Source organism: Macaca nemestrina, chromosome 9 (genome assembly GCF_043159975.1).
Source record: "Macaca nemestrina isolate mMacNem1 chromosome 9, mMacNem.hap1, whole genome shotgun sequence".
Lineage (NCBI taxonomy): Eukaryota > Metazoa > Chordata > Mammalia > Primates > Cercopithecidae > Macaca > Macaca nemestrina.
The window spans coordinates 75919553-75941604 of record NC_092133.1 but is presented as its reverse complement, the minus strand read 5'-3'; the positions used below and the strand labels follow the sequence as shown (position 1 = coordinate 75941604).

General features: G+C 44.5%; 1 protein-coding gene across 1 annotated transcript; it reads left to right on the top strand.

Moving 5' to 3' along the window:
- Positions 1–241: 241 nt before the first annotated feature.
- Positions 242–20655, top strand: LOC105466216 (mannose-binding protein A-like). The gene is made up of 5 exons (XM_071068716.1): positions 242–404; positions 2648–3013; positions 17502–17612; positions 18915–18998; positions 20291–20655. Exons 1-5 carry the CDS (start codon positions 242–244, stop codon positions 20653–20655), a joined length of 1089 nt encoding a protein of 362 aa, XP_070924817.1.
- The last annotated feature ends 1397 nt before the right edge of the window (positions 20656–22052 follow it).

Here is a 22052-nt window from a genome sequence, read left to right as displayed (position 1 = left end):
GCCCTGGGCTCCTGGGGGCCAGCGCGAGTTCCGGGTGGGTGTGGGCTGGGCAGGCCCCCCACTCTGAGCAGCTAGCCAGCACCCAGGGGCCCGGGTCAGTGAGGGACTTAACATCCTAGCTGGCAGCTGCAGAGGTTGCACTGGGTCCCCCAGTGGTGCCGGCCAGCCGGGGCTGCGCTGGAATTCTCGCCCGACCTCAGCTGCCTCCCCACTGGGCAGGGTTCGGGACCTGCAGCCTGCCATGTCCGAGCCTCCCCGCCCCGCTGTGGGCTCCTGCGGGCCCGAGCCTCCAGGACAAGCACCGCCCCCTGCACCGCCGCGCCCAGTCCCCATCAACCGCCCAAGGGCTGAGGAGTGCCGGTGCACAGTGTGGGGCTTGCGGGCAGCTCCGCCTGTAGCGCCTTGTGGGATCCACTAGGTGAAGCCAGCTGGGCTCCTGAGTCTGGTAGGGGCTTGGAGAACCTTTATGTCTAGCTAAGGGATTGTAAACACAGCAATCAGCACCCTGTGTCTAGCTCAAGGTTTGTAAATACACCAATCAGTACTCTGTATCTAGTGCAAGGTTTGTAAATACACCAATCAGTACTCTGTATCTAGCTAACCTAGTGGGGACTCTGTTTAGCACTCTGTGTCCAGCTAAAGGATTGTAAAAGCACCAATTAGCACTCTGTGTGCGGCTCAGGGATTGTAAATGCACCAGTCAGCACTCTGCCAAAACAGACCAATCAGCTCTCTGTAAAATGGACCAATCAGCAGGATGTGGGTGGGGCCAGATAAGGGACTACAAGCACGCTGCCTGAGCCCCCGGCAATTCAGGCTCCCTTCCACACTGTGGAAGCTTTGTTGTTTAGCTCTTCACAATAAATCTTGCTGATGCTCACTCTTTGGGTCCGTGGGGCCTTTATGAACTGTAACAGTCACTGCAAAGGTCTGCAGCCTCACTCCTGAGGCCCGCGAGACTGCGAACCCACCTAAAGGAACCAACAACTCCAGACACTGCCTTTAAGAGCTGTAACACTCACCTCCGAGATCTGCAGCTTCACTCCTGAAGTCAGTGAGACCACGAAGCCACCAGAAGGAAGAAACTCTGGGCACATCTGAACATCTGAAGGAACAAACTCCGGACACACCATCTTTAAAAGCTGTAACACTCACCGTGAGAGTTCATGGCTTCATTCTTGAAGTCAGCGAGATCAAGAACCCACCAATTCCGGACACAATGCCACTGCACTCCATCCTTGGTGACAGAGCAAGATCTTGTCTCAAACAAACAAACAAAAAATTCCCCAACTTTTCATTTTGTTGGTATTTTGTGCTGCTTTTTTAGTCTACTTTTTGCTTATTTCCATATTTTTTATTTTTTATTTTTTTTGAGACAGAGTATCACTCTGTTGCCCAGACTAGAGTACAGTGGTGCGATCTTGGCTCACAGTAACCTCTGCTTACTGGGTTCAAGCAATTCTCCTGCCTCAGCCTCCCGAGTAGCTGGGATTACAGGCGTCACCACCACGCCCAGCTAATTTTTTTGTATTTTTAGTAGCTATGGGGTTTCAACATGGTCAGACTGGTCTCAAACTCCTGACATCAGGTGATCCACTCACCTCTGCCTCCCAAAGTGCTGGGACTACAGGTGTGAGCAACTGCACCCAGCTTCTACTCCAAATTTAAAAATTTCTCTCTTTCTACTAATTTGGAGTTTGGCTTTTTTCTTGCTTTTCTAGTTTCTTAAGATGAATTTTAGGTTCTTATCTGAAATCTTTCTACTTTTCTGATGTAGGCATGTAATGTTATAAATTTCCCTCTTAACTACTGCTTTTGTTGTCTACCATAGGTTTTGGTATGTTGTGTTTCTATTTTCATTTGTTTCGAGAAATTTTAAAATTTCCTTCCTACGCCATTGGGGTCAGAAAAGGTTCTTGATATCATTTTAATATTTTTATTCATTGATACTTACTTTGCAGCCTAAAACGGTGTATCCTGGAGAATGTTCCATGTGCTGATAAGAAGAATGGGTATTCTGTAGCTGTCAGATGAAATGTTCTGCAAATGTCTATTAGGTCCATTTGGTCTGCAACACAGTTTAAGCCAACTTTTTTTTTGTTGATGTTCTGTCTAAATGATCTAACAATGCAGACAGTAAACTGTTGAAGTCCCCAATTATTATTGTATTGGAGTCTGTCTCTCCTTTTACATCTAATAATATTTGCTTTTATCTTGGTGTTATGGCGTTGGGTACATATATATTTACGATTTTCATATCCTTTTGATGCAGAGAAGTGTGTGGACATTCAGGTCTTCAGAAAGGAATGATGATTCCTGATATTTCGGAATGGCCCAGAGGCGACAGAAGTGTACACAATCCACTCCTAATGGCTTAGGAAAGCAAGGTCTTTGCCTATTCTTGCTTTCTATTGAATCCCAGAAAATTGCACCATTTCTGGCAATAAGTAATTGTTAAATAGATGAATGAGTACATGGATGAGAGCCTAGAAGAGAATTTAGAAAATTGCAATTGGAAGAGGAAGAGAAGACACAGAGAGGCAGAGATGGAGAGGCTGGGAAAAGTCCGGTGGCAGAGAGCACAGGTGAGAGAGGTGGCTTAGAGACAAAACAGTCAATGGCCTGACCCGGACTCCTCTGCTCCCAGCCCTTAGTCTACAGGGGTCCATACTGGCAGTAGGAGAGAAGGTCTTCTCCACCAATGGACAGTCCATCACTTTTGATGCCTTTCGGGAGGCGTGCCCCAAAGCAGGCGGCCACATTGTTGTCGTGAGGAGTCCAGAGGAAAACGAGGCCGTTGCAAGCTTCGTGAAGAAGTACAACATGTATGCCTACGTGGGCCTGACTGAAGGTCCAAGCCCTGGAGACTTCCGCTACTCAGATGGGACCCCTGTAAACTACACCAACTGGTACCCAGGGGAGCCCGCGGGTCAGGGAACAGAGCAGTGTGTGGAGATGTACACAGACGGGCGGTGGAATGACAGGAACTGCCTGTACAACCGACTGACCATCTGTGAGTTCTGAGAGGCATTTATGCCACGGGACAGGGAGGATCCTGTCTGGCCTTCGGTTTCCATCCCCAGTATCCGCTTGGTCTGTGAGATGCTGGAACTCCCGTTCAATAGAATTCACTTGTGGCTATTAGGGCTGACGGCATCCTTAACCACTTCATTCCCCTGATGGGCCCTGACTCTTCCCCCAAATCACTGGCCAGCCTTGACACTCCCCTTGCAAACCCTCCCAGCACTGCACCCCAGGCAGCCACTCCTAGCCTTGGCCTTCGGCATGAGATGGAGCCCTCCTTATTCCCCATCTGGTCCAGTTCCTTCACTTACAGATGGCAGCAGTGAGGTCGTGGGGTAGAAGGACCCTCTGAAGTCACACAGAGTGCCTGCCTCCTGGTGCCCTAGCTCTCCCTCTGCAGCCCACTGCGTGCGCAGTGCCATCAGGATGAGCAGTCCTGGCCAAGCATAATGACAGAGAGAGGCAAACTTCAAAGAAGCCCTGACTGTGCAGAGGTAAGGCCGCAGTGGAGATTCTCTGGCACTCTGAGGTCTCTGTGGCAGGCCTGGTCAGGTTCTCCAGGTGGTCAGAGGGCCCAGTGGTGCCCCAGCACGGCGGTGTCCAAGCCAACCCTGTGACTGACATGTACAATTCATTCATTTGAGTCTTTGGATGCCAACTCAGGCCTCTGACCTGAAGACAGCCGGCCTAGGCCTCTAGGGAAGAGCCCCCCAGTGCAGACGTGATCCAGGTAACTTTCTGCTGATGAACGACTCTGCACCCCACTTCAGACTAAGTAGGCATTCACACCACCCTGTCCCCCCACACCACCGGCTCCACTTTCCCCTTCCATTAATCCGTTCACCCAGATAATCATTAAAATTAACGTGGGTCAGGTCTTAGGATATGTCATGGGGTAGGCAAGGTAACTGGTGACTCTTGGGGATTTTTTTCCTTGAGCTTATGTCTTCATCTATAAAATGGGGATGAAATACTTGTTGCCGTCACAATTATTACCATACCCCCAGCTAGCAAAATTACTACCAGAGCTGTTACTACACACAGAGGCTATTGACCGAGCACATATCATGCGCCACACACCTTGACAAGCAATTCTAATACGGCTTATTACATATTATTCGATCTTCACACAATGACATGGGACCAGTATTGTTTTCTCCATTTTTTTATAAGGACACTGAAGCTTGGAGGAGTGAAATGTTTTGAGTATTATTCTAGAGAGCAAGTGGCAGAGGCTGGATCCAAACCCATCTTCCTGGATCTGAAGTTCATGCTCCCAGCCACCCCACCCCTGAGCTGAAGAAAGATGATTTAAGTGTATGTAATAAATCGTGAATGTGTTTATATGTGTTTCCTCTGCTCTGGTTCCAAGAAATATCACATTTCTGTATTTTTGTAAATCAAATGAACTCTGGCTCTGAGCCCCCACTTGCCTGAATATTGGAAAATTCAATCTCAAGATGTGCTTTCTTTGTTTGATGGGAGGGGCCGCCTGCTCTCCTCCCTGAGATGGTGCAGGGGGATGGGGAGTTACAGACACCATTTGGAAGAACACATGGGCATCATGAATCCACATAGTCCATTTGTGGGTGGGGATACCATGCCTTCTGTCCTCCATGCAGCCACCTGAATGATTTCTGCAGCCCAGCAGTGATGGTGGCACTCAGGGCTCAGTCCCAGGCCTCAGTGATTCATCCTAATCTCAGGTCTGCATGGAATGGGACCACACTCCCACACCCCAGGGCTGCGCAGGAATGAGACCATGTCCATACTTGCTTGAGGAGGCAGCCACACGTGTGTCCCACCTCCCACTTCTCTCCCGTAACACGCTCCCAGAAAGGCTCCCACTTCTCCACCCCAATACCTGTGAACACTCTTCTTCGGCATTTATTGCTTTTCTTGGGTGCAAGGAAGTTCTGAATCTACACTCAGAAAACCAATGAGTATGAGGGGAACAATTTCTCAGTCTTTTATGAATGAAGCATTTTAATCTGATCACCATTCCGCATGCACTTAGGATGCAGCACACAAATTATTGAGTCCTCCTCCAAATTATTTTAAAAAGAAGGAGAAGGATATACAGATATTCCTTGACTTATGATGGGGTTATATCATGATAAATACATTGCAAGATGAAAATGTCATAAGTTGGGAATGCATTTAATACACGTAACCTACCAAAAATCATAGCTTGACTTAAACTACCTTAAACATGCCCAGAACACTACATTAGCCTGTAGTTGGGCAAAATCATCTAATACATGGCCTATTTTATAATAAGGTATTGACTATCTCGTGGACTTTTACTGACTAGAAGTGAATGAAGGATTTTATGTGTACTCAAATTATGGCTTCTACTGAATTCACATCACTTTTGAACCATTGTAAAGTTGATAAATTGTAAGTTAAACCATCAAAAATCCAGGACCATGTGTATTCCCAATTTTATAGATGAATACTTCAAGCCTCTGAAAATTGATATCTTTTTGTTTCTTATTGGGATTATTTTTACTTTCTTTATGCTTTTATTTGCTATTGTTACTATTTTTATAAGATTTTAAATTAATTATTGCTGATTTGTTAAAAAAAAAAACTCTTAATTTCTGTTGATCTTATACCCAACCATCTTTTGGATTCTCATTTTCCCACTAATACTTCTAATAGAACTGATTCTGTTATATATATATATTTTTATTATACTTTAAGTTCTAGGGTACATGTGCATAACATGCAGGTTTGTTACATGGTTATACATGTGCCATGTTGGTTTGCTGCATCCCTCAACTTTTCATTTACATTAGATATTTCTCCTAATGCTATCCCTCCACCTGGCCCCCACCCCCAAACCGGACCCAGCGTGTGATGTTCCCTACCCTGTGACCATGTGTTCTCATTGTTCAACCCCCACCTATGAGTGAGAACATGCGGTGTTTGGTTTTCTGTCCTTGTGATAGTTTGCTTAGAATGATGGTTTCCAGCTTTATCCATGTCCCTGCAAAGGAAATGAACTCATTCTTTTTTATGGCCGCATAGTATTCCATAGTGCATATGTGCCACATTTTCTTAATCCATTCTATCATTGATTGACATTTGGGTTGGTTCCAAGTCTTTGCTATTGTGAATAGTGCCGCAATAAACATATGTGTGTACATGTCTTTGTAGTAGCATGATTTATAATCCTTTGGGTATACACCCAGTAATGGGATTGCTAGGTCAAATGGTATTTCTAGTTCTAGATCCTTGAGGAATCGCCACACTGTCTTCCACAATGTTTGAACTAATTTACACTTCCACTAACAGTGTAAAAGCGTTCCTGTTTCTCCACATCCTCTCCAGCATCTGTTGTTTCCTGACTTTTTAATGATCGCCATTCTAACTGGTGTGAGATGGTATCTCATTGTGGTTTGACTTGCATTTCTCTGATGACCAGTGATGATGAGCATTTTTTCATATGTCTGTTGGCTGCATAAATGTCTTCTTTTGAAAAGTGTCTGTTCATATCCTTTGCTCACTTTTTGATGGGGTTGTTTGATTTTTTTTTTTTTCTTGTAAACTTGTTTAAGTTCTTTGTTGATTCTGGATACCAGCCCTTTGTCAGATGGGTAGATTGCAAAAATTTTCTCCCATTCTGTAGGTTGCCTGCTTGTTCTGATGATAGTTTCTCTTGCCATGCAGAAGCTTTTTAGTTTGATTAGATTCCATTTGTCTATTTTGGTTTTTGTTGCCATTGCTTTTGGTGTTTTAGTCATGAAGTCTTTGTCCATGCCTATGTCCTGAATGGTATTGCCTAGGATTTCTTCTAGGGTTGTTATAGTGTAAAGTCTTACATTAAGCCTTTAATCCATCTTGAGTTAATTTTTGTATACAGTGTAAGGAAGGGATCCAGTTTCAGCTTTCTACATATGGCTAGCCAGTTTTCCCAGCACCATTTATTAAATAGGAAATCCTTTCTCCATTGCTTGTTTTTGTCAGGTTTGTCAAAGATCAGATGGTTGTAGATGTGTGGTGTTTTTTCTGAGGTCATTGTTCTGTTCCATTGGTCGATATCTCAGTTTTGTACCAATACCATGCTCTTTTGGTTACTGTAGCCTTGTAGTATAGTTTGAAGTCAGGTAGCCTGATGCCTCCAGCTTTGTTCTTTTTGCTTAGGATTGTCTTGGCAATGCAGGCTCTTTTTTGGTTCCATATGAACTTAAAGTAGTTTTTTCCAATTCTGTGAAGAAAGTCAGTGCTAGCTTGATGGGGATAGCATTGAATCTATAAATTACTTGGGGCAGTGTGGCCATTTTCATGATATTAATTCTTCCTATCCATGAGCATGGAATATTCTTCCATTTGTTTGTGTCCTTTTTATTTCATTGAGCCATGGTTTGTAGTTCTCCTTGAAGAGGTCCTTCACATCCCTTGTAAATTGGATTCCTAGGTATTTTATTCTCTTTGTAGTAATTGTGAATGGGAATTCACTCATGATTTGGCTCTCTGTTTGTCTATTATGGATGTATAGGAATGCTTGTGATTTCTGCACATTGATTTTGTATCCTGAGATTTTGCTGAAGTTGCTTATCAACTTAGGGAGATTATGGGCTGAGATGATGGGGTTTTCTAAATATGCAATCATGTCATCTGCAAACAGAGACAATTTGACTTTCTTTTTTCCTAATTGAATATCTTTTATTTCTTCCTCTTGCCTGATTGCCCTAGCCAGAACTTCCAACACTATGTTGAATGGGAGTGGTGAGAGAAGGCATGCTTGTCTTGTGCCAGTTTTCAAAGGGAATGCTTCCAGTTTTTGCCCATTCAGTATGATATTGCCTGTGAGTTTGTTATAAATAGCTCTTATTATTTTGAGATAAATTCCATCTATACCTAGTTTAATGAGTTTTTAGCATGAAGGGCTGTTGAATTTTCTTGAAGGCTTTTTCTGAATCTATTGCGATAATCATATAATTTTTGTCATTGGTTTTGTTTATGTGATGGATTATGTTTATTGATTTGCGTATGTTGCACCAGCCTTGCATCCCAGGGATGAAGTCCACTTAATCATGATGGATAAGCTTTTTGATGTGCTGCTGGATTCGGTTTGCCAGCATTTTATGGATGATTTCACATCAATGTTCATCGAGGATTTTCACATCAATGTTCATCAGGATATTAGCCCAAAATTCTCTTTTTTTGTGTGTGTCTCTACCAGGCTTTGGTATCAGGATGATGCTAACCTCATAAAATGAGTTAGGGAGGATTCCCTTTTTCTATTGATAGAAATAGTTTCAGAAGCAGTGGTACCGGCTCCTCTTTGTACCTCTGGTAGAATTCGGCTGTGAATCTGTCTGGCCCTGGACTTTTTTTGGTTGGTAGGCTATTAATTATTGCCTCAATTTCAGAGCCTGTTATTGGTCTATTCAGAGATTCAACTTCTTCCTGGTTTAGTCTTGGGAGTGTGTATGTGTCCAGGAATTTATCCATTTCTTCTAGATTTTCTAGTTTATTTGCATAGAGGTGTTTACAGTATTCTCTAATGGTAGTTTGTATTTCTGTGGGACCGGTGGTGATATCCCTTTTATCATTTTTTATTGCATCTATTTGATTCTTCTCTCCTTTCTTCTTTAATAGTCTTGCTAGTGGTCTACCTATTTTGTTGATCTTTTCAAAAAACAGCTCCTGGATTCATTGATTTTTTGAAGGGTTTATTTTGTGTCTCTATCACCTTCAGTTCTGCTCTGATCTTAGTTATTTCTTGCCTTCTGCTAGCTTTTAAATTTGTTTGCTTTTGCTTCTCTGGTTCTTTTAATTGTGATGTTAGGGTGTCAATTTTAGATCTTTTCTGCTTTCTCTTGTGGGCATTTAGTGCTATAAATTTCCCTCCACACACTGCTTTAAATGTGTCCCAGAGATCGTGGTTCATTGTGTCTTTGTTCTCATTGGTTTCAAAGAACATCTTTATTTCTGCCTTCATTTCATTATTTACCCAGTAGTCATTCAGGAGCAAGTTGTTCAGTTTTTCATGTAGTTGTGTGGTTTTGAGTGAGTTTATTAATCCTGAATTCTAATTTGATTGCATTGTGGTCTGAGAGACAGTTTGTTGTGATTTCTGTTCTTTTACATCTGCTGAGGAGTGTTTTACTATCATTTATGTGATCAATTTTAGAATATGTATGATGTGGTGCTGAGAAGAATGTACATTCTATTGATTTGGGGTGTAGAGTTGTGTAGATGTCTATTAGGTCTGCTTGGTCCAGAGCTGAGTTCAAATCCTGGACATCCTTGTTAACCTTCTGTCTTGTTGATTTGTCTGATATTGACAGTGGGGTGTTTAAGTCTCCCATTATTAGTGTGTGGGAGTGTAAGTCTCTTTGTAGGTCTTTAAGGAATTGCTTTATAAATCTGTATGCTCTTGTATTTGGTGCATATATATTTAGTACAGTATATCTTCTTGGTGAATTGATTCCTTTACCATTATGTAGTGGCCTTCTTTGTCTCTTTTGATTGTTATTGGTTTAAAGTCTGTTTTATCAGAGACTAGGATTACAACCCCTGTTTTTTTGTTTTCCTTTCTATTTGCTTGGTAGATCTTCCTCCATCTTTTTATTTTGAGCCTATGTGTGTCTTTGCACATGAAATGGGTCTCCTGAATACAGCACACTGATGAGTTTTGACTCTTTATCCATTTTGCCAGTCTGTGTCTTTTAATTGGGGCATTTAGCACATTTACATTTAAGGTTAATATTGTTATGTTTGAATTTGATCCTGTCATTATGATGTTAGCTGGTTATTTTGCCCATTAATTGACACAGTTTCTTCATAGCATCAATGGTCTTTACCATTTGGCATGTTTTTGCAGTGGCTGGTACCAGTTGTTCTTTTCCATGTTTAGTGCTTCCTTCAGAAGCTCTTATAAGGCAGGCCTGGTGGTGACAAAATCTCTCAGTATTTGCTTGTCTGTAAAGGATTTTATTTCTCCTTCACTTATGAAGCTTAGTTTGGCTGCATATGAGATTCTGGGTTGAAAATTTTTTCATTAAGAATGTAGAATGTTGGCCCCTACTCTATTCTGGCTTGTAGGGTTTCTGCTGAGCGATCCGCTACTAGTCTGATGGGCTTCATTTTGTGGGTAACCCAACCTTTCTCTCTGGCTGCCCTTAACATTTTTTCCTTCATTTCAACCTTGGTGAATCTGACAATTATGTGTCTTGGGGTTGCTCTTCTTGAGGAGTATCTTTGTGGTGTTCTCTGTATTTCCTGAATTTGAATATTGGCCTGCCTTGTTAGGTTAGGGAAGTTCTCTCAGATAAAATCCTGAAGAGTTTTTTCTAACTTGGCTCCATTCTTCTTGTCACTTTCCAGTACACTAATCAAACGTATATTTGGTCTTTTCACATAGTCCCATATTTCTTGGAGGCTTTGTTCATTTCTTTTCACTCTTTTTTTCTCTAATTTTGTCTTCTCATTTTATTTCATTAATTTGATCTTCAATCACTGATATCCTTTCTTTGACTTGATCAAATCAGCTATTGAAACTTGTGCATGTGTCAGAAGTTCTTGTGCCATGGTTTTCAGCTCCATCAGGTCATTTTAGGTCTTCTGTACACTATTTATTCTAGTTAGCCAGTTAGCCATTTATCTAACCTTTTTTCAAGGTTTTTAGCTTCCTTGCAATGGGTTAGAACATGCTCCTTTAGCTCAGACAAATTTGTTATTACCAACCTTCTGAAGCCTACTTCTGTCAACTCATTAAATTCATTCTCCATCCAGTTTTGTTCCCTTGCTGGCGAGGAGCTGTGATCCTTTGAAGGAGAAGAGGCACTCTTTTTTTTGGAATTTTCAGCTTTTCTACTCTGGTTTCTCCCCATCTTTGTGGTTTTATCTATCTTTGATCTTTGATGTGACCTACAGATGGGGTTTTGGTGTGGCTGTCCTTTTTGTTGATGTTGATGCTATTCCTTTCTGTTTGTTAGTTTTCCTTCTAACAGGCAGACCCCTCAGCTGCAGGTCTGTTGGAATTTGCCGGAGGTTCACTCCAGACCCTGTTTGCCTGGGTATCACCAGAGGAGGCTACAGAACAGCAAGTATTGCTACCTGATCCTTCCTCTGGAAGCTTCATCTCAGAGGGGCACCCGCCTGTTTGAGGCGTCTGTTGGCCTCTACTGGGAGGTGTTTCCCAGCCAGGCTACATGGGGGTCAGGGACCCACTTGAGGAGGCAGTCTGTCTGTTCTTGGAGCTCAAACACCATGCTGAGAAAACCACTGCTCTCTTCAGAGCTGTCAGACAGGGACATTTAGGTCTGCAGAAGCTGCCTGTTGCCTTTTGTTCTGCTATGCCCTGCCCCAAGAGGTGGAATCTATAGAGGCAGTAGGCCTTGATGAGCTGCAGTGGGCTCTGCCCAGTCTGTGCTTCCAGGCCTCTTTCTTTACACTGTGAGCTACTCAAGCCTCAGTAACGGCAGACACCCCTCCCCCAATCCAGCTGCAGCATCGCCGGTCCATCTCAGACTGCTGCACTAGCAGTGAGCAAGGCTCTGTGGGCATGGGACCTGCCAACCCAGGTATGGGAGGGTATCTCCTGGTCTGCCGATTGCTAAGACAGTGGGAATAGTGCAGTATTTGGTCAGGAGTGTACCGTTTCTCCAGATACAGTCTGTCATGGCTTCCCTTGGCTAGGAAAGGGAAACCCCCCAACCCCTTGTGCTTCATGGGTGAGGCGATGCCCTGTCCTGCTTCAGCTTGCCCTCTGTGGGCTGTACCCACAGTCCAACCAGTCCTAGTGAAATGAACCCGTTACCTCAGTTGGAAATGCTGAAGTCACCTGTCTTCTGCATTGATCTTGCTGGGAGCTGCAGACTGGAGCTGTTCCTATTCAGCCATTTTCGATTCTGTTATATTTCATAAATACTGTTTGTATTTACAAGTGATGGAAATTTTTCCTGTTCCTATATGACATTTATATTTTAATGTCTCAATTCTTATCTTTATATAGGTGACAGAAACCTCTATAGCTTTTGAAGAGACACAATGAAAATGGACTCTTTGTGTATAATGTGAAGTTGGCCCTGATTATATAACAGGAACACTTCCAATATGTCACCATTGAAAACGCTGCCGTTTTAAGTGTCTAGTAAATACTTTGTGTCAAGGTAAAAATGTTTCCTCTTTTTTTCTAGTTAGCTAAGATTGTTTTCATTATGAAAGTGTGCTGCACTTTATCAGATGAATTTTCAGCATTTTCTTTAGTCTGTTAACATCAAGGCAAGAGTGTCAAGCAAGTAGTACTGGCATCCAGAGGATGCCACTGAGCATAAGAGGCTCTAAGTTCTTCATTATTTAAGTTTGGAGAAATGCCCCAGGAACTCCACCATAGGCCCTGCAAGGAGTGGGCTGTTCAGCAGAAGTAGTTTAATAAGCCCCATTTCCTTGTCAGTAAAAGGAGGCCTGGAGAGAATTGAAGGTTGCTGACCCACCTTGGGTGACATTTGTGCTCTCACAGTGGAAATCATCCTTTCCTGTCCTCTACTTTTGGGGTATAGGAAGCGACTGTCTTAAGCCCCTCCTAATCTTTGTGAGTAGTGATGCTCAGGTTACCTCACCATCTCTGATTAAGTCATGTAAGGCAGGGATGGGTAATCATTTCCTCTTGTAAAATTCTGACATTTGGAACCAGCAGATGGACTGATTTTATGGAGCATGGGGAGAAGAAGAGGAAGGACAAAGCTGTGAGCAGGAGTGTTTTGGGGCAATGTGGATTGCAACACCGTGGATTGAGTTTCCTAGGGGGCTATGTGAATGCCAGTATCACAGAAGCTGCCTGGGGTTCACACCCTACTCATGAGCAAGTTGCTTCCTGAAACTCAGGGACCCCAGCAACAAGACATTATGGACTGAAATGTGTACTGGTGCAAAGGTGAGGGTAAGGGACATGCAGCTAGAGGCAATCATAGAGTCTCTTTCCTGAAGAACCAGCTGCTGAAAGCAACTGTCATTTGTAATTAGTCACACAACCAGTCAGTGTGGGCTGAGAGGCAGTAGTGTACCTGCTGACATGTGGTTCCTCCTGTGAGCAGGTATTGCCCACCATTGGCACCAACAGCATTCTCTCTACCCTCTGCACATGCAAAGAAATAAGACAGTAGGCCACTGCCCAACCTTTCACTTCAAGTAGCAACAGCTTCAAGCTGAGCTACCACTCTATGGCCTGAGTGGTGGAAATGACAAAACTGGAGGACAATGTCATTTGTTTGGACTGTGTTTGAAATCAACCCTAGAAAGTTTGCATTACAGGAGTCTGGGAAACAATGTATGAAGAATTTTCAGACCATGTATTAGTTTTGGGAACAGGCTTCAAGCTTCAAGATTGCATGGATCTGAATTAGGCTCTTAATAAAACCTGCTCTTTATTAAACTAGTGATTTGCATTGATTTACTTTTTGATGTTGAGCCATCCTTGCATTCCTTGGATATACCTACTCGGTCTGATGCTATATATGCTCATCACACATCCTATAGGGTAGGCACTATACTAGTTAAACTTATTAACCCTATTTTATAGGTGCTATTATTTTCCCCTATTTACAAATAAGAATGTCAAGGGATATAGAGGTTACAGTGATTTTCCAAATATTATGCAGCTAGTTCATGGGCTAATGAATGTAGGAAGTCAGATTCTAGAGACTGCTATTAACCATGAATACAGGGCTGAACTCTAATAGTTATTTTTTAAACTATATTTTTGCCTCTCTGCTTATAAATTAGATTTTCTAAAAGTTTCCTTCTTTTGTTCAATCCTTATCCATTCTGAATTATATGTTCAGCTAATCATCTCAGCTAAGTAGTTTTTTAGATATAAACCATTTCTGTACGAGAGTAGTCTCTTCTCTGAAGATTTTATACAACTCACCTTAAAACCATTTTGTTGATGGAGGGATGGTTGTTAATTTTTGACTTCCATTTCTGTATTTTATGATTAGTCATATATCAATTACTCTGATATATCAGTCATTCTTGGGCCAACTTAAATAATTCTAAACTTTCTTATAATATTATATATTTTACCTAATTTTCCAATGTGTTGCTATAAAATTAACTGTACATAGTGTGATTTTATAATGTCAGGACCATCTGTCCTAGTATAATAATCCCTTTTCTTCCTGATTTGTTCATTGTTGTTTGTTTGCTTGTTTGTTTGAGATGGAGTCTCCCTTTGTAGTCCAGGCTGGAGTGCAGTGGCACATACTCAGCTCACTGCAACCTCTGCCTCCCGGATTCAAGCGATTCACCTGCCTCAGCCTCCCAAGTAGCTGAGATTACAGGCATGCACCACCACGTCCAATTAATTTTTGTATTTTTAGTAGAGATGGGGTTTTACCATGTTTGTCAGGCTGGTCTTGAACTCCTGACCTCAGGTGATCCACCTGCCTCGGCCTCCCAAAGTGCTGGAATTACAGGTGTGAGCCACTGCTCCTGGGCTGGTTTGTTAATTCCTTATACCTTTTCTATCAATCATTGATATTGTATCAGTCAGCTAACACAACAGTAAATTTCCCTCTCAAGGGCTTACAACAGTAAACGGTTTATTTCCTGCTCTGGATCTTCCAGTTTATTGAGCTTTGGCTGATTTCAGCTGAGTGGGCTTGGACTCAGCAGCAGTCGGCTGAACAGACTTTCAGGTGAGTTCATGACTGTTCCATATCACTTTCCAGGGATGCATACTTCCCATGATTGGGAAAGAAACAGAAAGGCCATAGCAAACCTGTAAGCACTCGTTAAGCTGCTGCTCCCTTCGTCTCAGCTCAGGGTCACATGGCCACACCAAACAGCAAAGGGGCTGGAGTGTTTACTCCTCACACTCTAGTGGGAGCCTTTGTGAAGTCCTATGGCAAAGGGCCTGAGATATAATTTTACAACAAGGAGGAAACAACTCAAAACTACTACAGCCATATTTGCTAAGTTTATATCTCTGACAGAGAACCAGTATTTTATTTTATTAGCACTATAGTTATTTTTAATTCAAGTTTATTAATTTAATTATATAATTTTCATTTATTCCTTCATTATACCCTCTTTTGAAGTGCATATTAATTTATCTGTCATGTAGGGTCCACACTCCTTGGAGGACTATTTCTGAGGCTTGTCATTTCTATCAGCTCTCACTCTGCTTATCCCCTACTGTATTTGATAATTGTCCCATCATGAACTCAAATCTGCCTGGCCTCCATCTGAGACACCACTGAGGTGCCTGGGCTGTGGTATCTCCACTGCATTTAAGTCTCCACAGTGCGGGAGATCATGCCACGCTGAGACACTGGAAACACAATTTTTCATCTTGGCATAAATAGCAAAATTCAGTAATAGTCGTAAGAACAGCATAAATTCACTTCCGAGTCTATGAGAAGACAGACCTATGGGTACACATCCTTGGGGGAGAAACTCGTCCCCTCCAGAATCCAGGTTTTCTCAGGTTCCTTTGCTCCTAGGTATATTTACCTTCTGCTTACCCTCTCCCCACTCAAAACCACCCTTTCTCTAAGTCTGTAGCACAGTTAGGATCCTGACTCAATGCAAATCTGTCAGTTTCACATTCCCACCTTCCTGGGAGGTCTGCCTATTTGCTAAATGAATCGAAAGTCCTTTGTCCTCTGGGCCTATGGGCCCCTCAGCATTGTGTCAATGGCATCAGGAGACACAGCCTTGAGAGGGATCTTATTTACCATTGAAGCACCTCTTGATGCCTGGAAGGCCCCCTGAATGGGAACCAGAGGGCCGCTGGACAGGGCCTGATGACATGAGTACACAAGGATGAGGACCCTTGAGAAGCCAAAACTCCCATCACAAGGCAGAGTCACAGGGAAGTGACCCACCCCACTCACCACCTGGGAAAAACAAACCTCTCAAGCTGTTTGGTGACATGAAGTGTTTCAAAGAATGGGTGTGAGTTTGGAGGAAAGCAAGCATTAAAGCTCACATCCGGGATCTAGGCAGCTTGACTAGGCTCTGGTGACAAGAACTGGACACTTCTGGAAACTCAGGCCTGGACGAGCACTGATGATCTGGTGTCTGCTCGAGGTCTCTACTTCTCTCCTCTCCCTCGCACCCAATCCTCCTGTGTGCCCAGCCCTGGTTTGCACCCTGGGGACAGAGATGTGAACTGAGAATAGAAAAGTGAGGTCACTGGTAAAGGGGGCACAGATGGTAGCTCCAGCCAGAGAGAAGAGGGCTGATTTGAGGACACGCTGCTGGAGGATTCATTTGTTCCATAAATGTTTATTGAGCATCGACTCTGTTTCCAGGCACTCTTCTTGGTGGAGAAACAACAGCTGGGGAACAAGACCCCTGTTCTCATGAGCTTCTCATTCTACAGGAGTGGGGTGGGTGATCAATCGATATGCAACCAAATAAACAAAACAGTCCCACGTGGAAGCTATAATTGGCAGAAAATTAGAACAGAGAATTACAACTGAGTGACTACTTAAAGTTACAGGGTTAGCAAAGACCTTTCTCCTGAGATAATATTTAAGCTGAAAGCTGAGTGACAACAAATAAGCAGGCAGAGATGCAGGGAAATGTCCAGGCAGAGGGAGCAGCAGGTGCCAATGCCCACATTCAGCTGTGGATTGAAGTCATCTGCAAATACCCCTTCTCCTTGTGCCTGGCCTGGTGAGATGTCCAAACAAGACATTTGACAAAGGTTCTAAACGAGAAGAGATGAAGGATGTGACTCAGTGCTGGGGGTTTTTAGTCTCTCCACCCTGGCCCTGCAATGAACAAAACACAAATGGAAGTAGTCAATTGTACGCATGCATGTGTGTGTGTTCGTGTGTGTGTGTGTGTGTGTGTGTGCATGTGTTTGTCTGGTGGAAGATCTATGCATGCTTTTTCTGGAAATAAATATTTGCAGAAAGCTACCCTGAGAACCTGTGACTCTGGAGGCTCAGAGGTGCTTAGCTGTGGAGACAAATGCCTGGGAGGGAGAAGTGCAGGATGGGGTGAGGGCACTAATGTAAAGAGCTGCCTAGCACTGTGCTGGAGACCCAATGGCATCCCAGGCAGAGATGGGTGAGATGGACCCAATGGGGAAAAGGGACATCCAGGTCCGACCTGTGTCTCTCCGAATCTCCACCTCCAGCAGGCATCTCTTCCACATGAGGGTGCGAGCACAGACTTGGGGAGGCTCCCATTTCATCAGGACCCATGCTACACTCAGAACAATCCCTGTAAAATGCCATTGTCTCCAAAACAAAGCTGCTTGCTGACTCTCCGGGATCCCATATTTCCACACAGGAATTAGGGATGTGTGGTTGTCCCTACAGAGGGGTGTCCCGTCTGGTTAGGGAGCTGGCCTTGGTGCAGGCCCTCCTCTGGGATGCAGGAGTCGGGGGTCTTTTTTCTTTGGGTCACCATTAGCTCGCTGGCTGTTCCAGGGGTGAACATGAATGGAGTATTGAGATTTTTGGGAAAAAAATGAGTGACAGCCACTGGGTCACTTTGTCAAGGGTTCAGAGGTTTGCAGGGCCTTCCTGGAAAGTTGGGGCTCCCAGGAAACACAGGGGCTCCTGGAATTCCAGGACCAAGGGGACAAAAAGGAGATCGTTGGGACAATTCAGGTAAGGGGCATACCTCAGCAGGGTGGCCTGAGGGTCCCAGGTCCTGGGGAGCTGGAGGGCCGCTGGAAGGTACCCTTCTCTTGCTTCTCCTGTTGCCTCATGGGAAGATGCTCAATTCTGCCTCCTGGCCCAGCACTGCCAGCCCTCTCAGCTTTACTTGGGGCCTGAGGGGACTCCCATAGGTGCCCAGATGCAGACGTTCAAGCCATGTAGGGCCATTCCCTCGTCAGGCCCCTTAGCAGATGGGCCCTGGCTTTTCTTCAGTGGAAACAGTCCAGTGTGCACCTCCGGGGTGCCAGGGAGGAAATAGGCCCTTTAGGGGTTGGGTTTATGTCCATTGTCACAAGAGTGGCATGAAAACGTTCTGCCTCTTAGTACTCCTGGGTGAAGGGGAACATCACAGCAACTTAGTTCAGAGAAAAATAGAGCAAACTCAGTAAGAACAAAAGAACAATGACAACCTACTTATTCATATTTGCCTACCAGCCTGTCAAAACAATAAACGTATTAAACAGTGTATCTGGAATGAGAAATGAAAATGAATGACGAAGAAAAGTTTTCAGGCCAGACGCAGTGGCTCACACCTGTAATCCCAACACTTTGGGAGGCCGAGGCGGGTAGATCATGAGGTCAGGAGATTGAGACCACCCTGGCTAACATGGTGAAACCCCGTCTCTACTGAAAATACAAAAAATTAGGCCAGGCGTGGTGGCTCACGCCTGTAATCCCAGCACTCTGGGAGGCCAAGGTGGGCGGATCACGAGGTCAGAAGATTGAGACCATCCTGACTAACATGGTGAAACCCCGTCTCTACTAAAAATACAAAAAATTAGCTGGGCGTAGTGGTGGGCGCCTGTAGTCCCAGCTACTCGGGAGGCTGAGGCAGGAGAATGGCGTGAACCCGAGAGGCGGAGGTTGCATTGAACCGAGATTGAGCCACTGCACTCCAGCCTGGGTGACAGAGCAGGACTCCGCCTCAAAAAAAAAAAAAAAAGAGAAAAAAGAAAATTTTTCAGAAAGAAGAGTAATGAGTTGAGTATTTGCTTATGAATTCTTACAATATGACAATATGCAAGCTGTATGTGGAGACAGGAGTCCAGGCCTGAAGTTCTGGGTTGTGAAGGGATGCAGAGGTATAGCTGGGAAGCAGGAATGTAGTCATTTTCCCCCTTTTATTTCTTTTGCTTTCTTATTTTTCTGGAATAAGCGTTCTTCTTAGTAAGCCACTTTGTTTTTTTCAAAATGCTCCACTCTCCAACTTAAGGTCTTCTCCATAAATACCTTCTCCCTGTTGCTTTGCAGTTGCTGAGGCTAAGCTGGCCAACTTAAAGAGACAGCTACAGAGCCTGAGATCAGAACTGGACCACATGAAGAAGCGTGAGCTTTCTCTCTGCCCATAAGGTGTTCTTGGCTCTCACTCTTTTCTTCAGTGCACTCTAGGTTTGGAGGATGTGGGAGGGGAACTAACTCATGAACACTTGTCCTACACCAGGGCCTGTGCTGGGTGGCATTTTCCCATAAGATGGTTTCATTCAATCCTCTCAGCAACCTCAGTTGTGGTTGTTGAACTTGCTTTATTGACAGGTGAGGAAACCGAGGTGCAGGAAGTGTTGGTGACTCATTTCAGGTCACACAGCTGGCAAGTGGCAGGGGAGGGTTTGGATGGAGGTCTGTCCTCTCCAAAGTCTGTGCTCCTTCCTTGTTATCTACTGTGCTCTGATGTCTGTCCCTGCCTCTTCCTTATCCTGGTGCCCAAGCCTGCAGTGGGGCCCAAGACTGTCTCCATATGTGCACCTGTGCTGGGGCAGGTTTTAGCAGATGCTTTTTCAAGGTGGGATATCCCAGGGGAGTCTGGGCTGTCTGCAGGGGTCTGGACGCCCCTTCCTAGGCTCTACAGCTGAGGTCTGCTTCCTGACCAGGCTCTGGACTGAGCTACTGGACATAGGGTGATTTTTTCAGAGGTCTGACTTCCCAGAGAACTCAGACTACTTGCCTACTGTCCTGGGCTGGGCTCCAAATCCAGCCAGCCTCACTCACCCTTTGTGATCTTCCTATCTTTCTTCCTTCCTTCCTTCCTTCCTTCCTTCCTTCCTTCCTTCCTTCCTTCCTTCCTTCCTTCCTTCCTTCCCTCCCTCCCTCCCTCCCTCCCTCCCTCCCTCCCTCCCTCCCTCCCTCCCTCCCTCCCTCCTTCCTTCCTTCCTTCCTTCCTTCCTTCCTTCCTTCCTTCCTTCCTTCCTTCCTTCCTTCCTTCCTTCCTTCCTTCCTTCCTTCCTTTTCTTTCTTTCTTCCTTTCTTTCCGTTCGTTCGTTCGTTCATTCGTTCGTGTTTTTTTTTGAGACGGAGTCTCTTTCTGTCGCCCAGGCTGGAGTGCTGTGGCCGGATCTCAGTTCACTGCGAGCTCCGCCTCCCGGGTTTACACCATTCTCCTGCCTCAGCCTCCCGAGTAGCTGGGACTACAGGCGCCCGCCACCTCGCCCGGCTAGTTTTTTTTGCATTTTTTAGTAGAGACGGGGTTTCACCAAGTTAGCCAGGATGGTCTCAATCTCCTGACCTCGTGATCCGCCCATCTCGGCCTCCCAAAGTGCTGAGATTACAGGCTTGAGCCGCCGCGCTCGGCCCTCTTTCTCTCTTTCTCTCTTTCTCTCTTTCCCTCTCCCTCTCCCTCTCCCTCTCCCTCCTTCCTTCCTGGAAAATGTCTGGGAAGAAGCTCTTTGTGACCAACGGTGAGGGGATGCCTTTCTCCAAAGTGAAGAATCTATGTGCTGGGCTCCAGGTCACAGTGGCTGCCCACAAGAATGCCGAGGAGAATAAGGCCATCCAGGACGTGACCAAAGACAGTGCTTTTCTGGGCATCACAGATGAGGCCACCAAAGGCCAGTTCATGTACGTGATGGGCGGGAGACTGACCTACAGCAATTGGAAGAAGGATGAGTCACACGACCATGGCTCAGGGGAGGACTGTGTGATTCTCCTGAAGGACAGGCTCTGGAATGACATCTCGTGCATTTCCTGCTTCCTGGCCATCTGTGAGTTTCCCACCTGAAGAGGCACGTTCCTCAGCCTCCTCCTTGGCTCCCAGCTGAAATCTCTGCTGTCCCTCCAAATTAATATGTTGAAATCCTAACTCTCAAGGTGACAGTATTAGGAGATGGGGATTTGGGGAGGTAATTAGGCCGTGAGAGCAGAGGTTAATAATTGGGATTAGTGTCCTTAGTGCCCCAGAAGAGACTTCAGAGTTCTAGTTAGCCCCCTTACACCCTATGAGGACAGCCAGAAGGTGCCACCTATGAACCAGAGCAGACCCTCACAAGACATCACATCTGTTGGTGTTTTGCTCTTGGACTTTCCAGCCTCCAGATCTGTAAGAAATACATATCTGTTGTTTATAAGCCCTTTAGTTTGCAGTATTTTGCTGTAGCAGCCTGAGAGGATTAAGACAGCACCAAGAACCAAAACCACACAATATTATAAAATACTAACAATGCAATGGCTGCACATAAGATCTATTCAAAGTTTTTATACTGTGTTATACTCCACAAATTAAAACTGATTTTTTGCCCATTTTCTAATTAGATTGTTTGTTTGTTTTTTGACTGTTAAGTTTTGAGGGTTCATTATACATACTAGATACAAGTCCTTCATTGGATATGCGATCTGTAAATATTTTCTTTCAGTCTGTAGCTTGTCTCTTCATACTCTTAACAGGGTCTTTCACTGAGCAAAATTTTCCATTTTGGTGAAGTCCAGTTTATCAATCTTCTTTTAATATATTGTGTTTTGGTATCAAGTATATGGACTTTTTGCCTAGTCCAAGATTGCAAACATTTCTTCTGTTTTTTCTAAAATTTTATAGTTTTACATTTTAATTCAAGTCTATCATCCATTTTGAGTTAATTTTTGTATAAGATGTGAACCTTGGATTGACGTCCCCCTCTGTCCTTGTCTTCCTCCCTCTGTTTCTCCCTCTATCCCTCCTTCACCTCTTTCTTTCTCTCTTTCTTTCCTTTCTTCCCTCCTTCCTTCCTTCCTTCCTTCCTTCCTTCCTTCCTCTCTCTCTCTCTTTCTTTCTTTCTTTCTTTTTTTTTTTTTTTTTTTGAGACGGAGTCTCGCTCTGTCACCCAGGCTGCAGTGCAGTGGCCGGATCTCAGCTCACTGCAAGCTCCACCTCCCGGGTTCACGCCATTCTCCTGCCTCAGCCTCCCGAGTAGCTGGGACTACAGGCGCCCGCCACCTCGCCCGGCTAGTTTTTGTATTTTTTAGTAGAGATGGGGTTTCACCGTGTTAGCCAGGATGGTCTCGATCTCCTGACATCGTGATCCACCCGTCTCGGCCTCCCAAAGTGCTGGGATTACAGGCTTGAGCCACCGCGCCCGGCCTCCTTTCTTTCTTTCTTTCTTTCTTTCTTTCTTTCTTTCTTTCTTTCTTTCTTTCTTTCTTTCT

Bases quoted from the DNA above. Each gene is read 5' to 3' on its own strand.
- LOC105466216 (XM_071068716.1), top strand. From the start codon at position 242: ATGTCCGAGCCTCCCCGCCCCGCTGTGGGCTCCTGCGGGCCCGAGCCT. The intron at 3,014-17,501 runs GTGAGTTCTGAG...CACTTTGTCAAG, and splicing joins GTACAACCGACTGACCATCT to GGTTCAGAGGTTTGCAGGGC. The intron at 17,613-18,914 runs GTAAGGGGCATA...GTTGCTTTGCAG, and splicing joins AGATCGTTGGGACAATTCAG to TTGCTGAGGCTAAGCTGGCC.